Raw genomic sequence first — 25,738 nt, 5'->3', positions numbered from 1 at the left:
ACAGAGGTGTAAAGAGATGACAGATGACCATGACTGGCTAATCTTGAATTACTTTTGTGTGTCTTGTGACTGCCAAGTGGGTGCTGCATTTTGGTATTAGTGAAGAGTAGTTGGCTAGCTAGTCCAGTGGCTATTAGGGAACTCTAACTTCATCTGATTGAGTCCGACTACCAATCCATAGACGGCGTGGATGGCGAGACACCGTGATGACAACGTGCTGCCTGCTGCTTCCACTCCCCTTTGACCACCTCTTCCTTCCGCTGACCACCTCAATCATGCCATGCACTTTCTAATTATGTTTATTTTATTTTTATTGTTTGTTTTTGCTTTACAACGCTTTGAACTTTCCTTTATGTAATGAAGAGCGATATAAAATTATTATGATTAGAGTATGTACGTGTGTGTGTGTGTGTGGAAGAGCACAGTGAGAAAGAGGGGGTAGACAAAGAGAGACATGGAGCACAGTTCTGGACAGATGTGGTCAAAAGGGGACGGAGAGGCGGTCTAAAGAGGAAAGGGAGTCATGTCACAGTGGTCTGTCTGTCAGTCAGTTTAAGTGTCTGTAGTCCACTTCTGAAGATGGGGTCAGGTGTCTTGGTGGAGTTTTGAAGAAGAGCAAGTCTCGTCAGCTAAAAATCTACTTTCCTTCTGATGGGTTGTGTGGCTGCTATATCAAAACGGCAATCCGACACCCACAATCTTACCCTCTGACCCTTAACCTCTAGAGTTCACCGGTGAGGAAAACAGTGCCAACATTGTTTGTTGTCTCCCTTTCACCTATGACTCCTGGGGGCCAGGTGTCATTAATAGTTGACCTTGGTGACCGGTCTTTCGCGGCCACCCCCTTCCACTAGCTGGTTGACCGAACGCTTGCGGTTGCGCTTGAGTTTGGACAGGTCCTTGTCAAAGACCTCGCCGGAGCGCAACGCCGACACCAGGTCGTCAAACTCGCCCCCCACCTCGTCCGTGGCGCCACCCTTCTTGGCCCGCCGTTCACGCTCTCGCTGCTCCTTCAGCTATAGGGGAGAGATATAAGGGGGGGGGGGGGGGGGGGGGGGGAGACACACATAGTTATAGACAGACAGAACATTGAACAGAAGTGCAGATAGAAGTGCTAATGGGAAAACAAAAGAGAGAAACAGCCAGCCATATGACAAACACAGACAAACCAAAAACACAGGGAAAACCAGACGTCTTAAAAACATGCTCCGGGACATTGGTGACTAAGAAACAATTTTTAAACCTCCCACTTTGGGCTAGATGTTTCAATGTGTAGTTCATACATGTATAATCCATGAACATAATTACCGTCTTACTTCAATTAGCCACAAAACCCTTAGTTTGAAAGCGACTGTTTTCTTAAAGCTGTGCCATGCCATTTTCTCTATATTTCCCTCCACATGGGCCAGCCTCCTAGCCAATGAGCGTCGGTCCCTTGCATTTGAGTGACAGCTAGCAAGAGCCTGCCCAGCGTTATCCAATGAGGTTGCAGGGCGGGCCCAATGGCTCAGTGGACACCGCAAAGAGAGAGAGCGAGAGAGAGCAATGACGTGGTGCACATATCTGCACATGTCACAATTTTCAGGGACCACTTTTTTATTTAACCTTTATTTAACTAGTGCAACTTTCAGAACAACTGGCTAAAGAGTATATACAAGTACCAGAGAATCCCTTTAACAAATGCAGAACAGAGTTCAGACTTTAAGGTTACTACATATGACTAAAATACTTATCATCATCCTCATCACTACATAAACATGATGTGGTTTTACTCAGGCTGCAAGGTTGTTCTGTGTCTATGTGTGTCTGTAAGCATGAGTGCAGGGGGATGGATGTCTGGAGGTCTGTCTTGTTCCCAGACTTTTCCAGTTCTCCAAGCCACATTCCCATGACTGTTGTCATGAATATTCTCCAGGTCCTTCCTTGTGTGTCTGTGTGTCTCACTATAGCCTAAATGGCTGCCTGGTCTCTCTCACCATGACTTCCATGCGTGCTCTCCTTTCCTCCTCCTGCTTGCGGCGCTGCATGTTCTCCAGGTCCTGCCTGGCTTCGTCGAACGACACCAGGAATGTGTCGAAGATCCCAAAGAACTCATCGGGCTGCATGCGATCCTGCTCCTCCCCAAAGTGCTTCAGTGACTTGGTGAACTGCACAAGGAGAGAGAGGAAGGGATGGGGAATGTTGGAATTACACATCTCACCCTAATGAAGGTCAAGTGACGGAAACGTAAATGCTGGAAGCATCTGAATCACCAGTGTGCAGTGTGTTTTTTCCTCTATACACCTGTTAGTACTATGTGTGTGAGTTTAACCAGTAATTGGAATTACAGATCTCAAAAGTAAGCACAAATAAAGTTAACATAATTAGCAATGGTAGTTGGTATCGGTCAATTCGTAAGAGCTGGAACGTTCGGAAATACATGTTATTGATACACCTCTACCATGGACCGTGGAATTTCCCACAAATCCCAATTGAGGCAAACAATTGTAGGAAGTAAATTTGTAAAAAAAGAAATTCCTCTAAACCTTTATAGCCAGCCTGATTCCTCTACACATAATGTCTCGTGGACAGACTGGGTAAACATAAATGGTACCATAGATCTGTCGTGGCGGGATGCGTGAGATAATGAGAAGCGTTAGTTTTGGTGCTCTGAACTAATCGTGATTTTGCACTTGTTAGCATCTTTCCGATTTCGGAAAGGGGACGGGACATTTGGCCCGTATACTTGCTCGTAACGTTCCAGTCCCGATCCTCGTTCCCTTTCTGCTGCCCTGTAACTGATTCCCTTGCCCATTAAGCCGACATTCCCGACAGCTTGTCAAACATTTGTCCCAAAGTTCAAGCCTGACGTTCCACTTCCCTTTCCCCCTTGGTGCGAGTTTATATAGCTAAGAATGTAGAATGTTGAGAGGTGGTTGTATGGTGTGGTGGTTACCCATGGTAAGGACTGTTCAACGTTGGTCTGAACCAATAGGAATCTATGCTTAAAGATTGTTTTGATCACGCGGACTGGGATATGTTCTGGGCCGCCTCTGGGAAAAATATCGATGTATACACTGACTCAGTGACTGGGTTCAACAGGAAGTGCCTAGAGGATGTTGTTCCCACTGTGACGATTAGAACTTATCCAAGCCAGAAACAATGGATAGATGGCAGCATTCACGCAAAACCACGGCATTTAACCACAGAAAGGTGACTGTACACACCCATGTTCCCAAACTAGTCCTGACCCCATTAGTCGACTGGTCGATAGGCTGTTGGTCGGCCAATAATATTTTAGTCAAGCATTTGCAAAAAAAAGTTTTCACAGCAAAAAAAAAATCACAAAATTGATTGATGGCTGTCTCAGTGGACATTGTGGAGGCAGTGGGGATGGCACACCAGTGTCACTAGTAGTACATTTACCATTAATTCCAATCATTTCTAATCTACAATGTTTGCTTGATTACCGTCATTTCTGTTAATGCATTCAATATATTATGATTACAGTCTTTTACAGTTCTCATTGTCGGAGTGGAAACATTGTTTGCAGAGAGCACAACCTAGGCTTGTGAGAAACAGGTTTTGGTTTATTCCATTCCATTTACTCATTGTGTTTTGTTTGGAGTGCTCCTGTCAATGTTGAGTAAGGACCCACACCTGATTACGCAGAGAAGTAGTGCTCTGTGTCCAGTATGATGGAAGTTAGCAAATCATAACGTGTTTTAGCACAGTGACTGGATGTCTATGCTATCATGCTATCCACTAGTTCATCGGACTCTGGGGAAGTAGATAAAGGGCCTCATTGACAAAATCCTGAAGTATCCCTTTAATAATGTTTACATACTATACATATATATCTACTGCTGTACAACATTATGGATTATTTTGTGCTTGTTGAGATTTACTGCATTGATTGATGGGAACATAAGCATTTCACTGCACTGATGACATTACTTTATTTAATCATTAGTAAGCACTTCACTGGAATCAGTTTCCCTATCCAAGAAGTGATGTCATCAGAAATAAGCCAGCCAGCCAGCCAGCCAGCCAGCCAGCCAGCCAGCCAGCCAGCCAGCCAGCCAGCCAGCCAGCCAGCCAGCCAGCCAGCCAGCCAGCCAGACAGACAGACAGACAGACAGACAGACAGACAGACAGACAGACAGACAGACAGACAGACAGACAGACAGACAGACAGACAGACAGACAGACAGACAGACAGACAGACAGACAGACAGACAGACAGACAGACAGACAGACAGACAGACAGACAGACAGACAGACAGACAGACAGACAGACAGACAGACAGACAGACAGACAGACAGACAGACAGACAGACAGACAGACAGACAGACAGACAGACAGACAGACAGACAGACAGACAGACAGACAGACAGACAGACAGACAGACAGACAGACAGACAGACAGACAGACAGACAGACAGACAGACAGACAGACAGACAGACAGACAGACAGACAGACAGACAGACAGACAGACAGACAGACAGACAGACAGACAGACAGACAGACAGACAGACAGACAGACAGACAGACAGACCCCCATGAATATTGAGGAGCCTGACTGGGTTGCCTACATGTTGACTCATCCTCTCCCCAACACACACAGCTCCGAGGCAAGCGGGTTAGCTAGAGTCTGGCCTGACAGAGGTTATTTTGTTTTATAGCAGCAAATGGTGCTTCGGCTCAGGCCTTTTCCTGTGACGTTCTAAATGGACCATTTTTCCCCTCCTTTTACAGTGCTCCTTGAACAAATAATTAGGAGTACAGACGTTAACACAGACGAGGCTCTGTGATGGCAACGAGTTCCCTTCCCTCTCTTTTTCTCTCTCTCCGTCTCTCTTTCTCCCTCCCTCTTTCCATCCTTTACATGCACACATACCACATCAGTCCTCATGGCCATGTGACTCACCGACACACACACACATAATCGAAAAATACTGCAAAACATAGCAACTGCCTTCCCACTCAAACATTCTCATACGCATTCCACTACAACCCTTTGTCCCCTACAGAGTTCAAAAAGCCTTTCTCTCATTCCCTTAGAAGGAGGTTACAGAGGAGACCAACTACATTTCAACAGTAGTAAATCTGATAAACAGAGAGAAACAAATTCAACATCGGGGTTCCCCGGCCTGTTCAAGTCAAGTCAAATCAAATCAAATTGTATTTGTCACATGCAGATGCTATTGCGGGTGTAGCGAAATGCTTGTGTTTCTAGCTCCAACAGTGCAGTAGTACCTAACAATACACACAATCTAAAGTAAAGGAATTTAATTAAAACTATATAAATATTAGTAATCACACAGGATTGGAAAGATGCACAAAGGTTCCTCTCTTCCCTCTCTTACCCACCACCAATTCCTCTCTCTCTCCTACTGGTTTGGCAAGAGTATTGGAGCCATTAATGTTTATGGTTGAGAGGGGACACTACCTTGTCCTTGGCCTACTTCAAGGGGTTGAGAGGTTAACGGTTTCTACCTTGTCCTTGGCCTCGTTCAGAAGGTCTTCTAGCTCAGAGAAGCTGAAGCTGGCCACTGTGATGAAGTCCCCCACCACGGGGACAAACTTGTCCCCCCGGTCCGTCGTCCTGCTCTGCTGGTACTGCAGCTCCTGAAGGGGGAGAGAGGGATGTTATCATTTCACTTTCTTTTTCACTCACTTTTTCTGTTGTTAGTCTTTGTTACATACGCTCTTGTATGCACAGAAAATGTCTTATTCTTTCTCTTAAGTGAGGGAGGTATTACCTAGGAATGTGTGTGGTAAGTAAAGACATCGAGACAGTCGCCAGGTGCGCATCACAAGCACACACAGACAGACAGGCGGACACACAAATGATTGACAACTCACCGTCTCTATAGCCTTCAGTCCACTCTTGATGTTGTGCACCTCTTTCTCTAGCTCAGCCAGACTGGTTTAGAAAAGGAAGACGTTCAGATGTCAGTTATTATTTAATCCTCTCCCACTATGGGTTAAGTATATTGGGGTAATAAGGCATAATCTAATCCTAGATCAACCTCTCCCTTGAGCTCCCATAGAGCAGCACCCTATTTCAAATAGCTTTTGAATGGTACCTCAGTAAAGTGGAGGAGGATAAAGTTGCGTCTAGACACTGATCTAAGGTCAGTTTTGTGTGCGGCATAATGGTTAAGGTTAGGATTCGGTATGAGGTAAACTGATCCTAGATCTGTGTCAAGCAGGCGGTGGGTACTTACTTGACTTTGGCTGCCTCAGGTATGCTGAGCAGGTCCTGCTGGATGTGGAGGATGTCAGGGTAGTTCTTCTCAAAGATCATGATTAGGTAGTGCAACATGGTGATGTTCCTGTTGCAACACACATTAGAATGGATACTGAGAGAACACACATGTCATTGAAACCACTCTCTCTCACACACAGAAACACACACTTTCTCTCACCCTTACAAACGCCCTCTCACACTCACACATTTGATCTGCAAATCTCTGCCCACAACCCCTCGCCGTTCGTGCAACCGTTAGTTAACCCCTCGTGTGCCCGCTCTGACCTGTCTATGCTGGACTTGGTATCTGCGATCTTGTTGAGGGATGACACCTTGAAGCCGTAGGCGTTGCCCCGCTGACCTTTGTTCATGAAGTTGCCGAAGGCCAGGACCACCTCCAGGGTCTGAGTCAACCTCTTACTGCGGACCACCTCCTTAGAGGCACTCAGTATGGCTGAGAGAGAGGGGGGTTGAGGGAGAGCTGTATGTGATAGCTATAACATATAAGACTACATTTCCATAGTAGATGACGGTTCAACTCCAGCGAGCAAGAGAGAGAGAAAGAGAGGGTGGGGGGGAACAATTGCAATGCATCGTGATAGCTTTCACAAACTGCATTCAACACCGAAAGACATCCTTAGTAGCTAAGGTTTGAACCTCAAACTCTGCTGAGAGAGAACAATTGCAATCTTTTGTAATAGCTATAACATGGTGAAGATCTCAAATGCGTACTCCTTGCGTCCTCTCTTATCTTCTCCTTCTCAAAACTTATTGGATAAGAAAGCCAGAAGTCCCTCCCCTCTGATGACCTCCTCTAATGGGTTTTGAGAAGGAGACGAGGTGAGAGGACACACGGAGTATGCAATTGAGATCTGCCCATAGACGACATCCATGACGTCTTAGCTGAGGGTTCAACCTCAAACCCCAGCGAGAGAGAGAGAGAGAGAGGGAAAATAACAACGTGTCATGATAGCTAATACATAGACTACAATCATTATGCAAGATGTCCACAGTAGCTAAAGGGTACATCCTCAGACGTAAAGGAAGGAGAGAGAGTGTTTCTTTGACTTAAAAGGAACAAAACCACAATACAGATCTACGGAGTACTAGTAGAACAAATGCCATCCCCATCCTAATCTATCTCTCCCTGGAGTGAGAGTTGGCATCACAGAACAGGCCGCATCTCTTCAGAAATCTCTTTCTTCACTTTAAAAGGTCAATCTGCAGCTCAAACAACATAGGCTGTTATCCCGCCACTGTTTTGGTAAATAGCTGGAAAAAAACCCAAGACAGAACACAATTAATACAGTAACATGAGTGGAGTTCAGGAGGGTGCAAATTTGTTCCAGATAGGTCATCTCTGCTATGGAGGAGACATTTCTATCTGACAGAAGAGGATGTATTTATTCTACATGTCGTATTTATATCTGAATGTTTGGTAGCATTGAACCCCATACACGACACAGGTCAGGTGGAGCCAATGTGGTGGTGGGGATACTTGAAATGAGACAACATCATCCTCTGCCTATCTCTTCCCCCTGGGAACTGAAGTCCCTGGCTGGATCGATGTAAAAAATATATATTTTTTTATCCATATTGTTATTATTATAATCCGTTCTCTTGCGAGGAAGCTTGTAAAACACTGGCTTGAACTTTTTGGTTGGAATTAAAGGCTAGACACACCATATGTAGCTCCTATAAAGTCAGTTGATGGACTGAACGTCCTGGGTGGGCCTTGGAAAACAGTAAGACTACTTAAGGACTTCATAATACATTCATAAGAAGTACATAAGCAGTTCATAGGTGCTTTATAGACGTCAACAATCTGACCCCTTGATGTTTCATTTACTCCTATCTACTTCCGACAATGACAATTGTGAAGGGAGCAAAATCAGGTTTAGTGAAAAGGTAGAGAAGAACCTTTTCACACTGTCAGAGCCACCTACTGTACTGCAAAGAGTGATATTTATTTTAAAAAGCCATTGTCAAAATACACCAAATCACCAAATACTTCCAGACGCAGTATTAAGCAGACATTCTGTGAAATATAGACATCGTCAATAGTTACATGACTGAATCCTACTTGTACAGTATCTGCCTCATTCCATTCCAGAACCCACAAACTGTCCTCATCCTGCATGGGCGTCATGGAGAGGTTCTGAAATAAATCCTACTGAGCGTGTATAAGGGCTGCTTATTTCCTCCATCAAAAGTTGGCTCTGAGGTTATGATAGGATTACTTGTCTTATATCTTATTCAAACGTTATTAAAGTGTGCATGTCTTAATGTCATAAGCCTGAGTAGAAACCTCTAAGGTAACTTCTAAAACAAGCACGCACAGTCAAATCACAGGCAAATACACACACACATTCTCACTCACAAATGCACGAGCACACTTTGGCAGAGGCTTTCGTCTATAGCAACTTATCAGTGAGTGCATACATTTTCGTATGGGTGGCCCCAGAGGGAATCAAACCCATTACCCTAGGGCCATACACTTACTAACTGAGCCACACAGGACCACAAGGCCCGAGTGTCTTTGACTAGCTACTCAATCGTACCTTCCACCTTGGGCTTGGTTTCCGCCAGGCGCTCTGCAAACTTCTTCTTGAAGTACAGGGCCTGAAGTCTCTGCTGGTAGTGGTCAATTCTAGAGGTGGGATTAAAGAGGGGATGAAAGGGACGGGATAGAGAGAAAAAACACACAAAAAAAGAGTTAGGAGTTAGAGTTAATGTTGTCCCCGGGGAGAATCATTTCAAAACAAGAAAAGAAAGCATGCTCCCTTCAAAGAATATCCTTGCAACATTTTCCTGGAGCTAACGCTGCAGATAGCAACACTTGGGTGATTTGAAAAGTCACAGTCAAATCGATCAATAATATAATAATACTTTTAGCAAAAATTTGTATCTTTAATTTACAATCTGTAGAAACTATGAGAATAGAAAGTTCCTAACTTTTGTGAAGCATCACAGCACAGCTGAAAAAATAGATGGCAAATAGAAATCCAATACAGATGGTGTTATGACATATAGATGGGAGGGGATGAAGGGTGGGACTAATAACAACAAGATAACTAATGTCAAATATACTGTCTGTAAAACTTATTTACTTTAGGTTCAGAACTTTTGTGAAATAGCACAGTTAAAAATATAAGGCAAATAGAATCTCATTGGAAATGGGGTGTTAGCAAAATGGCGAAGCTCACCTGCTCATCTCGAAGAGGAAGCGGTCAGCACGGGCCATGCGCTCCAGCTCGTGTTTGTGCTCTTCCAGGAGGTCAATGTCACTCTTTTCAGGGACAAACTTCAGCAGCTACACAAGCACAAACCCAGGAGGAACTCTAATCAAAACCCACGTTTTCTTATATTGCATCTAAGAAATGTCAATGTAGTTAGCAATACAAGATTGATTACTTGAATTTGCATCCCTGCATTCATATCATCATTTGTGTAATTTTACTGGTTTAGAATAGTTCTGGTTCATCCCCAAATACACATGTTATTTTTCTGTAGGCCGCAGCTTTTGTGTGTGAAAATGACAGATTGAGCTAATGGGAGTAATACTTATAGACGGATAATGGTCAATTGAGATGATTGCCCATCAAAAAACGCACAATATGTCTGCCTTTGTGTTGTAACCACTCCTGCATAAAACAAGTTGACGTGAGTTTAACTTTTGACTGACAAAATTGATTAATGTATATATGATTCTATCCATGTTCATGCATCTGTGTGGCCATAGTTTAATCTACAGTTATGTACAGTACCAGTCAAAAGTTTGGACATAACTACTTATGCAATGTTTTTTCTTTATTTGTTGCTATTTTCTACATTGTAGAATAATAGTGAAGACATCAAAACTATTAAATAACAAACAAGTCAAAAAATATATCATATTTTAGATTCTTCAAAGAATAATACTTGACAACGTTCTTTTTTTATTTTTATTTTTTCAATTTCATTTAACACAACCGATAAGTAAGTGTACCAGTTAGTTTTTATTTTGTTTTCTTTCACTGTTTTGGGAAAGTTTTGTAGATTTGTTTTGTAGATTTGTGAACATATCAAAATACTTAAACTTACATGCAAAATACCTGCTGTTAACTTTTAAATGATTGGAATGAATTATCCAATGAGAGTATAAAGATTTTCATAAAGACCCTTTGCCTTGATGACAGCTTTGCACACTCTTGGCATTCTCTCAACCAGTTTCATGAGAAATGGTTTTCCAACAGTCTTGAAGGAGTTCCCAGATATGCTGAGCACTTGTTGGCTGCTTTTCTTCACTCTGCAGTCCAACTCATCCAAAACCATCTCAACTGGGTTGATGTTGGGTGATAGTGGAGGCCAGGTCATCTGATGCAGCACTCCATCCCTCTCCTTCTTACACAGCCTGAAGGTGCTTTTTGGTTCATTGTCCTACTAAGCGCAAACCAGATGGGATGGCGTATTGCTGCAGAATGCTGTGGTAGCCATGCTGGTTAAGTGTAACTTAAATTCTAAATAAATCAGTGACAGTGTCACCAGCAAAGTATCCCCACACCATCACACCTCCTCCTCCATGCTTCACGGTGGGAACCACACATGCAGAGATCATCCGTTCACCTACTCCGCATCTCACAAAGACATGGCGGTTAGAAGCAAAAATCTCAAATTTGGACTCATCAGACTAAAGGACAAATAACCACCAGTCTAATGTCCATTGCTCGTGTTTCTTGGCCCAAGCAAGTCTCTTCTTCTTATTGGTGTCAGTTAGTAGTGGCTTCTTTGCAGCAATTCAACCATGAAGGCCTGATTCACTCCGTCTCCTCTGAACAGTTGATGTTGAGATGTGTCTGTTACTTGAACTCTGTGAAGCATTTATTTGGGATGCAATTTCAGAGGCTGGTAACTCTAATGAACTTATCCTCTGCAGCAGAGGTACCTCTGGGACTTCCTTTCCTGTGGTAGACCTCATGACAGCCAGTTTCATCATAGAGCTTGATGGTTTTTGCGACTGCACTTGAAGAAACTTTCAAAGTTCTTTCCGGATTAACTGACAATTTGTCTTAAAGTAATGATGGACTGTCATTTCTCTTTGCTTATTTGAGCTGTTCTTGCCATAATATGGACTTGGTTTTTTACCAAATAGGGCTATCTTCTATATACCACCCCTACCTTGTCACAAGACAACTGATTGTCTCAAACGCATTAAGGAAAGAAATTCCACAAATGAACTTTTAACATGGCACACCTGTTAATTGAAATGCATTCCAGGTGACTACCTCATGAAGCTGGTTGAGAGAATGCCAAGAGTGTGCAAAGCTGTCATCAAGGCAAAGGGTGGCTACTTTGAAGAATCTCAAATATATTTTGATTTGTGAAAATAGTAAAAATAAAGAAAAACCCTGGAACGAGTAGGTGTCTCCAAACTTTTGAATGGTACTGTATACAGGTAAATATCTTAAGTCTGATATTTTGAGTTATACTTAAGTAGATGCCAAAACGATTCTCCACCCTTCTTCCAAAGTGTGCACTTGCACACATCCAGTAAAGGATTTAAAAGCATAGGATGGGTGTGAGCATTGTTTGGAAGGAGTTTCCACCAGTGTTAAATCTATGACAGGGAGTGTGCATGTGCAGACTTCAGATAAGAGGGGAGAATCGGGATGTAGCCAGAAAGTGGCTTAATTCTCACGTGGTTTTATTGTTGTTGTGCCTGAAGCAAAGCATTAACCTGATTTTCTTTGTTGATGTGTATGCACGCCGCAAGACTCACTTTGCATAAAAGTCTGCCCGGCAAAATGAATTATTTATCTCTTTCCTCTGTGACTATGGGTTCTTTCTTTAAACAGCCACAAGCTAACAGACACCAAATATTGAGTTGATTTAACATTTAAATAAACTTGTTGCGGATAGGGGGCAGTATTCTCACTTTGGATGAATTGCATGCCCATAGTGAACTGCATCAAACTCTGTCCTAGATTGCTAATATATGCATAGTATTATTACTATTGGATAGAAAACACTCTGAAGTTTCTAAAACTGTTTGAATTATGTCTGTGAGTATAACAGAACTCATAGGGCAGGCAATCTTCCAAACAAGAAGTGAAATTATTTCCCAACAAGATATGGATCTGGAAGCACGTCCTACACCTTCCACTAGATGTCCTCATTCAGTAGAAAGTGTAATGGAGCATTTGCTGTGAACTTTGACCGAATGGGAGGGGAAATAGTCAGTGTCCCGACAGAATGCCATTTTCCTGTGGCGCATCTCTGTGAGTGCTACCGCTGTTCCATTTGGCTCCAGATGAAAACGTATGATCCGGTTGGAATGTTATTGGATATATATGATAATAACATCCTGAAGATTGATTCTCCACTTAGTTTGACCAGTTTATTCGACCTGGAATATATATTTTGGAAGTTTTTGTGCGAGTTATCTTGGACCAGCAGTCAGTTTTTGGGCACGTGAGCTGAAAGTGATAGCAAATGCAGCTACTTGGACACTAGTATTGGACATTATGGAACAAAACAACGATTTATTGTGGAACTAGGACTCCTTGCACTACATTCTGATGAAAGATCATCAAAGGTTAGGGAATATTTATGTTGTAATTTCGTATTACTGTTGACTCCAACATGTCGGTTACGTCTGAGCGCCGTCTCAGATTATTGCAATGTTAGCCTTTTTCCGTAACATTTAAAAAAAATCTGACACAGCGGTTGCATTAAGAACCAGTGTATCTTTAATTATATGTAGAACATGTATCTTTAGTCAAAGTTTATGATGAGTATTTCTGTTATCTGGCGTAGCTTTCTATAATTCCTCCAGATATTTTGGAGGAATTTCTGAACATGGCGTCAATGTAAACCGGGATTTGTGGATATAAAAATGCACATTATCGAACAAAACATAAATGTACTGTGTAACATGTCATATGACTTTTGCTTTTGTGATTTTATCTTGGGCTGGAAAAAAATGGCTGCATTTTTTCTTTGATTTGGTGGTGGTCTAACGTTCTGTTTTTGCTGTAAAACATTTAAAAATTCGGACATGAACAAGATGAACAAGATGTTTATCTTTCATTTGAGGTATTGGACTTGTTAATGTGTGAAAGTTAAATATTTCTAAAGAATATTTTTGAATTCCCTGCGCCACCTTTTCAGCTGAACGGGGGGGGGGGGGGGGGGGGGGGGGGGGGGGGGAGTTCGCTGAGGGGAACTACTTGCCCCAACAGAAACTACTGCCCCAACAGAAAAAACAAACCATGGATTACAGTTTCTCCTGGTCACTGGTCTGCATGGGTGAGAAACCATTTAACATTAAATTGTAAAATAATGAACTACCCTTTTAATAATCATAATAATAATTCATTAAACTTATTTTCATAATAGAAATCTCATTGTGCTTCTTAACCAAAAACGAACAAACAAACAAGCAATATATCATGACAGGTCAGGTCAACCAATAGGGGCTTTGAATGCTGCATCTTCTGGAGAGGGTCAGTAAATTATTGTGATGGAGTCTGCTGATGATCTGGTAGAGCAGGGGTCGGCAACAGGCGGCCCGAGGGCCAATACCTTGTTTGGTTTTTTTGGGGGGGATAAATAAAATACTTAAATCACCAGGAATTCATCTCTAAATGAATTTAATTTAGGAAATCCATTCCCAAGTAATCACACAAATAACAAAAGAGATGTGTAATCAAGACATGAAAGGATTGTTTTTAATTTATTTTTTATTGAGGATAAATTACCTGCTCCAGCATGTCCTTGGCTAGCTCTTCCCGCTCGTCCATCTCTAGAATGGCCCTCTTGATCTCCTCGTTGCTCATTTTTAACCTGCGAGGACAGACCAATAGAGAGATTTAGTTAGCAATGATGAGAGATTTAGTTAGCAATGATGATACAAACTGCAAACTGCAGGGAGGCAGGAGGGATACTGTATCTACAATATATGTGACTTAACTGCCTCAGCTCGCTTATGTCTTCTGTTTACTGTGTTTTAATTAATATTTTTAAATGTAATTTGTACCCACAGTTTAGCTTGTACAATGCCTTGTTGAAGAACAGTAAAACAAACTCTCTCTCTTCACAAGGCAACAGTAAACATGTCATCCCCCATGAATGATGCAGCTCCCAAATTGGGCCAATGTGTGTACTTTTGTAAATGCCGGATCTCTATGTCAAAATGCATTAATGGAATGGTGGATACCTAGTGAGTTGTACAACTGAAGTCCTTTAACTGAAATGTGTCTCTGAATCAGAGAGGTGCGGGGGGCTGCCTTAATCGACATCCACGTCTTCGGCTCCCAGTGTGTTAACTGCCTTGCAGAATGACAGATTTTTACCTTGTCAGTTCTGGGATTCGATCCAGCATCCTTTCAGTTACTGGCCCAACACTAACTACTAGCCTACCTGCATTATTCACCTAAGGTTTGCCAAAATCCGGCCAGTGGTGTCTGAGATATCACGTGTGACGTACGTACTAAAGTACATCCAGACAGAGACAGATCCATAGTCCCCCTCCCAATTTCAAGGGTGGGGGACAATTAGCACTGTAGAAGCTAACCAACCATTTGCAAACAAACACACAGTGGTGCCATGTTTCCAATCAATGTGGGTTCATATTGAAAAGTCAATATAGATTATCCCCACCAGGCAATGTGTTACACAATGCAAACTGTTGGGTTCTGAGAGAATGAAAATATACTTATTCATGTCACTGATGGAGTGCTGAGGTTTAGAGGGTCTACACCAGAACTTACAGGTTATAGGAGGAAGGTATATCATGTGTGCAGCTAAGCTTGGAATGTGCTGAGTGCAGGGATGCGATTACATGTGGAAGGCATTGATAAGGGGAGACGGGTGGAGATCTTAGAAACTAACAATGTCACTGAGGGAGAGAGGGTAATGTATACTGTATATACAGGATATGTTATTGTTAGCCATCAGGGATACTCTGGAAGGAGAAGAGGAGGAGGAGAAGAGACACAGTCTGGAATCTATAACCATGACAGCCTTGACCTGGGGAGGAGTGAGCACTTTGGGGAAGAGGTCAGGTTAGATGAAGTGAGGAAGAACATATATCACTAAGGTTCTGTCTAGCAAGAGGGATGCATTGGCTGTTCAGTTGTGGAGGAGAAGACTCAGCCTAGGAGAAAGGGTTAAATATCAGTGCTTGTGTGAAATGTTTTTTGTCTGAATTACAGCTGTATCGACCCTTTGGGAAGAATTAAACTTGGTTAAGCTTCTTAAGTGTCCGTGAGTTATTTACTCAAAATTAGAACCTAACAAAACAAAGCACTTCACATTAAATAGCCTGTCAAAATGAGTTCGCCATGCACAGTAAATTGGTTGTGCTCAAATACTAGCATATCAACCTATCAGTTCAACTAGGTTATAACATAACCAAAGGATTGACTAATGAAAAGCCAACAGTACAAGCAACACAATCACTCCAATGTACTGTAGTACCGTAGGGTAACTTCCATACACTGTACTGCTTTACCAGACCATACTCGACCTCGAGAGTATGGCCAACAGCAGCAGAGTTGATCAACCCACTGCATTGGGTTTGGATCGATGACACTCTCTGGCAGTACACAGTACACAACAAAGCCCTACTGACTACAGACTGACCTCATTTGGAAATGGTTGGGCCTGTGTATGTACCCACTAGTTTTTAGGCAATGGCATTGGCGGCATCCTAAATGGGACCCTTAGGCCTATAGAGCTCTGGTCAAAAGTAATGCACAACATAGGGAATAGGGTGCAATTTGGGACATAGGCAAAGACAGTGACCTGAGCTCCAGGGCATGTGGGGGCTCTAAAATCCTGTCTATTGATCTGTGAAGTGGGACAAGACACTCAATCATCTTTCTTAGGGCACTAAAGTATACAAATGGCCATATTGTGAATTGGGGGAGAATAACCTCCTTGGAAGTGACAAAAATGTATCCCAGTCAAGATGTTATGTGACTGGACATCCCCCGAGGAGAAGTTATACTGTTTGTCTAGACATTAGACATTTATCATTTCAGTCATGCTTATAACTGTGATTCCCCAATTACTTCGACAAATCAGCAAAAAGGAATGTCATGTTTTTCAAATCACACATCCTTGGCTCCAGTTTAAAAATCCCTGCTCTTCTAAATGACTACTATGCCATATAATTGCATTTCCTGAACAGATCTCCTCCTCCTTGAGGAGTCCATTAAAAATACCCTGACCAGGTAAAAGCTTCAGTTATTGATGTCACCTGTCAAATCAGTGTAGATGAAGGAGAGAAGATAGGCTAAAGAAGGAATTTTAATCTTTGAGACAATTGAGACATGGATGTGTGCCATTCAGAGGGTGAATGGGCAAGACAAAATATTAAAGAAAGTTAAAGTGTTATGGTAATAGGTGCCAGGCACACCAGTTTGAGTGTGTCAAGAACTGCAATGCTGCTGGGTTTTTCACATTCAACAGTTTCCCGTGTGTATTAAGAATGGTCCACCACCCAAAGGACATCCAGCCAATTTGCCACAACTGTGGGAAGCATCTAAGTCAACATGGGCCAGCATCTCTGTGGAACGCTTGACCCTCGGAGGTCCCGTCCCCCCACCTCCTTGCTACCACGGCACCACAGAGGAGTCAATTGAGTTACCGTGTACTTACTTTGCAGTATAGTTCAGGGTACCTTGCATACTTTCTAACATAATATATTGCAAAGATAGATGCCAAAGGCAAATATAATGCCATCTTTATGGTTAAAAGGGTTGAGAATTATAATGCGATTAACCTGGATCCTATATCGGTTTGTGTTGTATAGCTAACTCCTGTAACGACCATAGTAGTTGGCTACAGAGCACAAATAGATCTGAGACTGGACTATAATGTGATGTGCGTAACAAAACAACACTGAGTCCTATATGTGGTGGCTGTTGTGAAGTGGTTACGCTCTAGGCACATACATATATTGTTCCCTACCAGGCTGAGTTTCAATCCCAGAGTCCACCCTTCCAACTATTCCTCCCACCTCTTTGTACTACCCTCTAATTCTGTATGTGTCTAAATGAGTCCTGATGTCCCAGGGTTACATGAAAAGACTACATGCATCGACACAGGAGGGGATTGTGCATACTTAGAGAGCAGGATGACGCAGTTCTGAGCACGGCGACCGTCGATTACCGACAGCTCCTTCACCTTGCGAGTGCTCAGGTACAGGTCATCCATCGAGCCTGTTTCCTTCTTCACAGAGAGAGAAGGGAGGGAGGAGAGAAGAAACGAGATCAGTGTCTGACAGTATACGGCATTGACACCTCAAGTGAGAATGGAATTGAGTGCCGCTACTCCCTTTATAGTCCACTACTGTTGACCAAGGCGGGCCCTGGTAGTAGTGGACTATAAGGAATATGGGTGCCATTTCAAACACACCCATGTTCAGTTTAAGGCCAATTAGCAAATTATTGGATGGAAGACGTGTGATGCCACTTCTTTTCGTGTGAAATGTGACTAATGGACACTTTAGTGAAGGAGAAGGGTATTTAAAGCCCCTAAATTGAAGTCTACCCACAATACTACCATACTGTACCCTCCCCTGTGGTTGAATGCTAAGGTTGTGCCAATGTTGGCCTTTGGTCACAATCACCCTTCCCAGAACCATTGGCAAAGGCACCTGGCCAGGAAAGGTTTTCAACTGTCACCGAGTGTTTATGTCAGTTTTCGTTAGGGCATTATGGAGGTCTTATAAACATCTTGATGAAATGAAGCGTTTGCAGTCAGGCATATAAGAAGAGCTCAGAAAAGCCATGACAAAAAGATCTTCAAAAGTCCATCTCGGTACGAGCAGAAAATCTAAAATAGGTCTTGGGAGGAACGCTTTTTGGTGAGTCACCATCAAGAACAAAGCGCAGTCTATTCCATAAACATTTCCGAAAAGGCATGAAACGGTGCTACGAACTGGGTGCGAGGCAGCTTGTCAGATATTTTGGTAAACTTCACACAAATGTAGTATTAAAAAATCCACAAGGGGAACGAATAGATGTTTAAAAACTGTCTGGGGTTGAAATGTTCAAAAGTATATTTTATTTATGGTCTAAGCAGGCTTCCTGCACTTCTGAAATGTCCCTTTGGGGTTACGGGAAGGATGACGCATTTGAAACAGCTACTGGCTTCCAAAGAAAGATGCTTTTCTTCCATGCCTGCATTGACCAATAGTTCTACAGCAAAGCCTGACTGGCAGGATGGCACAGGGTCAAGGGACCACTCCCATTTGCTGTACTGCAGCCGCCCAGCCCTGCTATCTCTACTCACGCACGCACTCCAGATGTATACACCTTTATAATTGTTACAATGAACTGGGGTGATCAAAAGGTAGTGGGGGAACCTTGTTTTGTGTTCTTGGCCACACTTGTTTGTTGGCTTTAGCTAAGTGGACTTAACTGCGCTCTGCTTCATACTTTTCTTACTTTGTTCATTGTAGTTTAGTGATGATGGTTATGATAATGATGATTGATAGTGAAATTACACTTTGGCTTCATGAACCCAACTAGGGGCATTAAAGGCTTCATGAACTAAGGTCAGAACTGAGAAGTGCTGTTAACAACTGACTGATGATTTACCACTGATTGCTTTCCCACAAGTACTGTACATGTAAATACCGTCAATTCAGGAAGTAAGCTCACATTCCAATTTGATTACTTCCTGAATGACTGAATTGAAATTGAACTGATCCCAACCCTGCTACCTCATTTGACCATGACACTTTTAAATTCACTGTCAGTCATGAGCGGACTGACATTTTTAGATATGTTATCCAACGGACAGTTTTAGTACTAAGATATCATTAAAAGCACAATCTTCAACCATCACTGTTAAAACAGATCTATCTCTGCTGTTATCTTATTTGTTTACTAATTTAACCCTTTTTATCCAGGTAAGTACATTTAGAAAACATTTGTAATGCTTATTAACCTCTAATCAAGCAAGCCAATTAATTAAACTTGAAATATACTATAAATGGTTCATTTTCCAATATGTATTACATGTTTTATTTAAACCTTTAATTCACCAGAAAGTCCCCATTGAGGTCAAAAGACCAATAACGCCACTAGCTACTTCAAACACTACATGATTATCCACGTGGCAGCCCATGTGTGCTCGGAGAAGGGAGAGAGGAAGGGAGGGAGGGAAGGAGAGACAGAGGTAACAGTGTGGGAGCACGAGAGACCCGAGACTCACCTGCTTGAAGGATTGGTTAGTGAGCAGCTCCTGCCCAGGTAGTCGGAGAGTGCAGAGAGAGCGAGAGAGACCAAAATCGAAACACATGCAAAGGTTAGCACTTCAAGCCAGCAAAGAAAGGCAAAACCACAGTAGCTAGCAACTAGAGACTACACCACTACATACTAGAATGCAAAAGTGCAGATGTCTCTGGGGGGCTTGGTTCATCGAAAGTCTTCAAGGGCTTGTTTCATCACTACTGGTGGTGATGAGCTTGTAAAAGGTTTTGGGAAGCAACCCATCACAAAATGATATTAGTGGATAAAATGACCAATTAAAAGTCTAGAAAGGAAGACTAGTCGTATATAACCGTTGGAATACCATCAAACGGAATACAGCACTTGTCAATGCAGGACGAGACCATTGGTTACTTGTATAAATAAACATCATTCATGAATCACTTTCACTACAGTCTTCAAATGAGCCATTAATCATAGCCGGCCCTTTATAAGAACAACAAGGGCGAAGGAATTGGCAGTTTATTGATTAAACCAATAAAACATGTTTTTTTAAATGTTACACAAACTATTGTAATACCTCCATACCTCCATTTTATGACCCTCTTACTAAGTCTGTAGGTAAAACATTGTTTAAACTATTGATATTAGGCTTACCAGCAAATTACTGCTTAATCCATTTTGTATACAAACCCAATAGGGAAATTTGAAGATAATTAGGACCTCCCATTGATATCACTGGATGAGTTAGCCTTAATTAGCTTAAGTACACCGGTACAGACTTAAAATGAGTGCATGTACATGATTAAATCATTGCTAAGTACATTAGCTTCAAAAACATGTATAGGCAAAGTTAGTCATAATAGCTAACTAGCAGCTAAGGTTTTTAGGTTAAATGCAGTTGAATGCATTCAGTTGTACAACTGACTAGGTATCCTCCTTTTCCGTTCCCTTGTACGCAAATACTGTAGCGCATTGTCCCCCAATCACCCTATTTCAAGGTCCTGACAGAAATATAAGTCTTTGGCTAAGTCTGGGGTGTGGTAAGTCCTCATGACAGTGACGATATTGACTGGTTCCTTTGTTTTAGCCTACTCCATGGCTGTGTCCCAAATAGCACCCTATTCCTTACATAGTGCCTTACTTTTGACTAGGGCTATTATGATGATCATATTACTGCCACACCGGCAGTCACAAGTCATGACTGCAGTCAAATTCAACATCATAGTTGAGTCATAGTAAACTAGGCTTCTCCAAAAGTGCGCTCTGTTGCCATTGATGGTAATTAGTGGCCTAGCAAACTTGCTAACGGCCAGTCCCTAATGGCCTGATATTCAGCGCTCGATTGTCCCTCTAATCATTGACATCAATGCAAATGCCATCGAAAATCAAATCAAACACTTCATGAGAGCCCTGCTATTCAGGGTGACATAGGATCACCTGCTACGCAGCGAGATCCAGCTCCTCATGGCTGGTTGATGCATAGAATTAAAAAAGTGTTCCTATAAGCCTATGTTGCCGCAACATTTCTATAGTCTATGCTATGCAACTGTGTGTGAGAACTGAGTTTCGATGGCCTCTATTAAAAAAAGTTTAAAGTTTCCTAATATTAAGCACATTGCTTCGCTTTACACAATCAGATTGAGCTACAAAACATTTTTTTTTATGATTTTCCTGCACCTATAGAATGTATCTAAATACAAATGGCACCAGCACCCAAAATGAGTCAAGCACTGGCCTATCAGATAACACATTTTATTTGGCAGATGCCTTTCAGGACACTCAAGGATATCTTGCATTACATCTAGTACTGAACATAAAATCAATTTCATTTAGGCCTATGTAATGAATGTGAATTATGCTTGATTGTTTACCGAGAAAAAACACATTTTCTCCTACAGAGCTCCATTTTTATGGAATGGTCTGCCTATCCATGTGAGAGACGCAAACTCAGTCTCAACCTTTAAGACTTTATTGGGGGGCTAGGGTCAGTCTGTTATATCTGGAGTATTTCAGTATGCACCCTCTACCCTCTGCCATTTGGGGTGCAGCCCATGAGACTGAAGAACCTTGCCCGCCCCCTACCAAATGCACTGAAGACACGCTCCAGCTCTTTGACATTCACACAATCAGCCATTCAGGAGGGAACAGCACCTAAGGTTAGCATAAAGCCATGAGTAAGCCAGACTCCGGACTCTTCAAAACCACTCAAACACACGCGCACGCACGCACACACACACAAGCATACATACATTCTGTCACACATAGACACGCACAAGCACATGCACACACACCAAGATGTCAAGGCTCAATGCATTACTTCAAACACAATCAATCCCTTTCTGCCACTGCAAACACACAGTGCATGTCTATATATTTTTACATACACTACCAGCATGCACGCACACAGACACATATCAATCCCCACGATATTTGACAGTTTAGGTGACAATGCCCCACTAACTAAAAATGCTGTTTTACTTATCCAATCAATTCAAAGTGTCCATACTTGCTGTCTCTGATAGGCCGAGAACATCTTTTCGATGTCCTTGAGGTCGAGGATCTTGAAGGCCCTCAGGTCATCGACGTCGTGCCAGATGGTGCCAGTGATCTTATTCTGCGGGGTACACAGGCGGGACATAGGGTGGCCATAAATTGAGGGTGGATTACAAACTCTGAAGTTTCCTGCTGTTACAGATCTAGGATCAGCTCCCCCTCCCACAGATCCTCAAATTAATAATTAGTGGGGAAAATGTTAAACTGACCCAAGATCACCGTCTAGGGGCAACTTCACCCTACACCAGATTATAAACAGTAATAAACGAGGATTGGGGGGGGGGGGGGGGGGGGGGGTGCTGTGTGCCAGAGATGATTGCAGACAAGTGTAAGTGTAAGAATGTCAGCGATTATACGATGTAATAAATGATGCCCTAACTAATAGTTAGCCCCAGAACAGTCTACTGCATAGGCCTACTATTTTTCTAATTAGTTGTGTGCAAGCTAGTTAGCAATGTTAGTCATTTCAGGCAAAATTAAATCCTACATCATCTTTTGAGAAGTGTAACTAGGTCAAAATAGACTTTTTATTTCAACTAATTCTAACATTTTGTCAACTTAACAGTTTTCCCATCTCTAGAGGTTTAATAAAAAATGACTATATTAAGTACCAATTTAGTGCCAAAAAAAGTAACAGGATTGACCGTGACATGGTTGACGATTTCTTCTTAAATCAGTCATAAATCCCCTTGTGACCAGTAATGAAGCTTGTTGTGTACAACAGGGATTGGCAATTGAATGCTAGCGTCACCAAAAAAAATGAAACTTAAAACATTTTTAGCCTATTTATGAGTAACAGGGTTGAAGTGTTATGGTCGACTCACCGTTTTCCACCACAAAACAACAGAAAATGGCCAAAAAGAGTAGAACCAGCTTACCTGTTTTACTCTATGATTTGACTATTGGGGTTCAATATTTGTTTTGAAACAAATATTGATAAAGGAACAGTTTCATAATTTAAAACGAGAGTTCAGTTCATGTTAACAGGGTTGACCTTAAAATAAGAGACGTATCTAAATAAATCCTTAATCACTAATCACATTAAATAAATAATAGTCTTCAGAAATGACTGTCAAAGCAACAACATAACTAGGGTTTTACAATGATAGTGAAACTTGGTTAAACTCTTCAGAGAAATGACACAGGGTTGATGGAGGGTACGTCGAAATGCAGAATCTTGGCACTTTAGCAAGCCTCAACTCACCTAGAAAATCTGATTAATTGAATTATCAATGTGGTCTATATTAAAAGGGCACTTCATGTAATATAACAGGCTTTTAAAATTCAATATTGGGATGCAAAAGGCACTCATTTCGTGGAACGACCCATGTAACAAATGATGTACTTACTAAAAGTTAACCCAGGGCAGAATAGTCTACTGCAAATTCTCTGTCCTGAGAAACTCAATTCAACAAAATGGGTTCCTTTCATAGTGAAATGCTAGCACAGTGCTCTGTTGCAATATACCATCAATCCCCAACGTAAGGACCAAGCTGGAATGCTAACAACCTCGTCTTCATAGTCTAAATTGCACACCTACTCATTCCAGGGTTTTTATTTATTTAGACTATTTTTTACATTGTAGAATAATAGGGGGAAAAATTGTGTTAAATAAATCAAAATATATATTATATTTGAGATTCTTCAAAGTAGCCACCCTTTGCCTTGATGACAGCTTTGCGCTTAGTGGGACTATCATTTGTTGTTCAACAGGACAATAACCCAAAACACTTCCAGAATGTGTAAGGGCTATTTGACCAAGAAGGAGAGTAATGGAGTGCTGGATCAGATGACCTGGCCTCCACCATCACCCTACCTCAACCCAATTGGGATGGTTTGGGATGGGTTGGACTACGGTGTGAAGGGAAAGCAACCAACAAGTGCTCAGCATATGTGGGAAGTCCTTCAAGACTGTTGGAAAAGCATTCCAGATGAAGCTGGTTGAGAGAATGCCAAGAGTGTGCAAAGCTGTCATCAAGGCAAAGGGTGACTACTTTGAAAAAAAACTGTTTTTTGGTTACTACTGGTTCCATTTGTGTTATTTCATAGTTTTGATGTCTTCACTAGTGTACTACAATGTAGAACATAGTAAAAAGAAAGAAAAACCCTTGAATGAGTAGCCGTTTCCAAACTTTTGACTGGTACTGTACATTAACACAAATATATTTATATTAAATGTAGCCCTAGAAGTGGTTATTTCAGTGAAATCAGACAACAGACCAGTACTCTTTACCTCGCCCAGCTTGGCCCAGTTGAAGGATTTGAGTGGGTGCGAGGGCTGCGGGATAGACTTGGAGCGCATGGTAGCAGTAGTAATAAATCCAGGTGGGCCCAGAGGAGGTGGGATTCCAGAGAAGATGGGTGGAGCTCCAGGAGGAGGAGGAGGGCCTCCAGGTGGAGGAGGGGGAGGAGGAGGGCAGCTGAATGGCAGAGGGGGAGGGGGCGGAGGGAAGCCTCCAGTCATGGGGGGAGGGGGGACGGGGCCACCAGGGGGCGGAGGAGGGAAAGGTACGCTGTCACCCTATTGGTGGAAAGAAAGACAAAATGAGAGGATGTTTACTTGTTAGAAATAAGAAAATCAAACAATTTATTAAATACTTTTATTTGCACACCATTAAACTAAAACAAACTATGAAGCATTTGGCATCACTTTAAGAATATAACATGTGGTTTCAAACCAACCTTCGAACAGTATGTAATTGAACATGACTATGTGTTTGCCTTTTCGAAATATGTGTAAACATATGTATACTGTTGAAACTCCATTGCTAGCAACAGGACAACAAAGATTTTCTGAATTTCAATCTTTAACTACAGTTTGCCAACCCTAAGGCTACAGACAGAGATTTTGCATCTAATAATGAAAACTTTTCAATGGAAGTCATTTGTTGGATGATGGACAACTGAAATGATTGTCCGTCAAAAAATACACATAATATGCCCGCCTCTTCGAGTTTGCATCTTGTCCCAAAATAATTGACTTGAGACTTGACTGATGGACTAAAACAGTAAAACACAATAATGACTGCATATACGATTTCATCCGTCTCTGTGTGGACACAGCCTAAAACAGTGGGACAAGAAGAACAATTGTGACAGCATGCTTACTGCTATGTCACTGATGCGCGAGTGCAGGTCGAGCACTTGGTCCCGCGCTGACCGCAACTCCACTCCCTCTCTCTGTAGTTTGTCCTTCATCTTATTGAGGGTCTTCATCATGTCCTCCTTCTCCTGCGTCTTGGTATCACATTCCCTCTCTTTCCGCTCCAGCTTGGCCATTAGCTCTGAGTGGTCTAAAAGAGCACATGGTGTAGAAGATATCATTGCTGTTCAAATTGTTGTATATTCTCAAATTCGCACACACAAGCACTCGGACTTGCACACACACACAAACAGAAACGCACACACTACACCCACACACGGTAGACATTCACAAGCAAACAGAAGGACACATGCAGACACAAATACACACACACGGCTCTCTGCATCTCTGGCCAAAGGCATAACACAATCCCATAGATGCACTTCTGCACTATGGCCAGCATATGGCGATGTTTCAAACATGTAGAAGATACCGTTTTACCTTTCCTGAACTTCTCTGCTTGGTCTCTCCATTGCTTAACCTCATTTTCATTGAACAACCTGTGAGGAAAGACAAACAACATGGCTCTTAACCTGATCAAAGTCTATTTGGTAACAGGGCTCCATGGTCCACACTAAATCGAGCCAAACGATCAATT

General features: G+C 42.2%; 1 protein-coding gene across 6 annotated transcripts in view; it reads right to left on the bottom strand.

Moving 5' to 3' along the window:
• Positions 1 to 293: 293 nt before the first annotated feature.
• LOC139385206 (dishevelled associated activator of morphogenesis 2) overlaps positions 294 to 25,738 on the bottom strand; it is a 228,096-nt gene continuing 202,651 nt past the window's right edge. For 3 of the 6 annotated variants that reach the window (XM_071130316.1, XM_071130317.1, XM_071130318.1), the window contains exons 12-26: positions 25,582 to 25,640; positions 25,107 to 25,291; positions 24,232 to 24,519; positions 21,952 to 22,059; positions 19,447 to 19,476; positions 17,348 to 17,454; positions 13,977 to 14,061; positions 9,444 to 9,550; positions 8,799 to 8,887; positions 6,523 to 6,691; positions 6,215 to 6,322; positions 5,850 to 5,910; positions 5,481 to 5,612; positions 1,977 to 2,147; positions 294 to 1,016 (exon numbers count right to left, since the gene is read on the bottom strand). In XM_071130316.1, the coding sequence (XP_070986417.1) occupies positions 804 to 1,016; positions 1,977 to 2,147; positions 5,481 to 5,612; positions 5,850 to 5,910; positions 6,215 to 6,322; positions 6,523 to 6,691; positions 8,799 to 8,887; positions 9,444 to 9,550; positions 13,977 to 14,061; positions 17,348 to 17,454; positions 19,447 to 19,476; positions 21,952 to 22,059; positions 24,232 to 24,519; positions 25,107 to 25,291; positions 25,582 to 25,640 (1,912 nt within the window). In that variant the 3' untranslated portion in view covers positions 294 to 803. The remainder of the gene's footprint in view (positions 1,017 to 1,976; positions 2,148 to 5,480; positions 5,613 to 5,849; positions 5,911 to 6,214; positions 6,323 to 6,522; positions 6,692 to 8,798; positions 8,888 to 9,443; positions 9,551 to 13,976; positions 14,062 to 17,347; positions 17,455 to 19,446; positions 19,477 to 21,951; positions 22,060 to 24,231; positions 24,520 to 25,106; positions 25,292 to 25,581; positions 25,641 to 25,738) is intronic. The other 3 variants (XM_071130319.1, XM_071130321.1, XM_071130320.1) reach the window with 1 other exon arrangement.

Source organism: Oncorhynchus clarkii, chromosome 26 (genome assembly GCF_045791955.1).
Source record: "Oncorhynchus clarkii lewisi isolate Uvic-CL-2024 chromosome 26, UVic_Ocla_1.0, whole genome shotgun sequence".
NCBI classification, from domain to species: Eukaryota; Metazoa; Chordata; class Actinopteri; order Salmoniformes; family Salmonidae; genus Oncorhynchus; species Oncorhynchus clarkii.
Note: the sequence above shows the minus strand (reverse complement) of the source record. Positions and strands in the feature narration are given on the sequence as shown.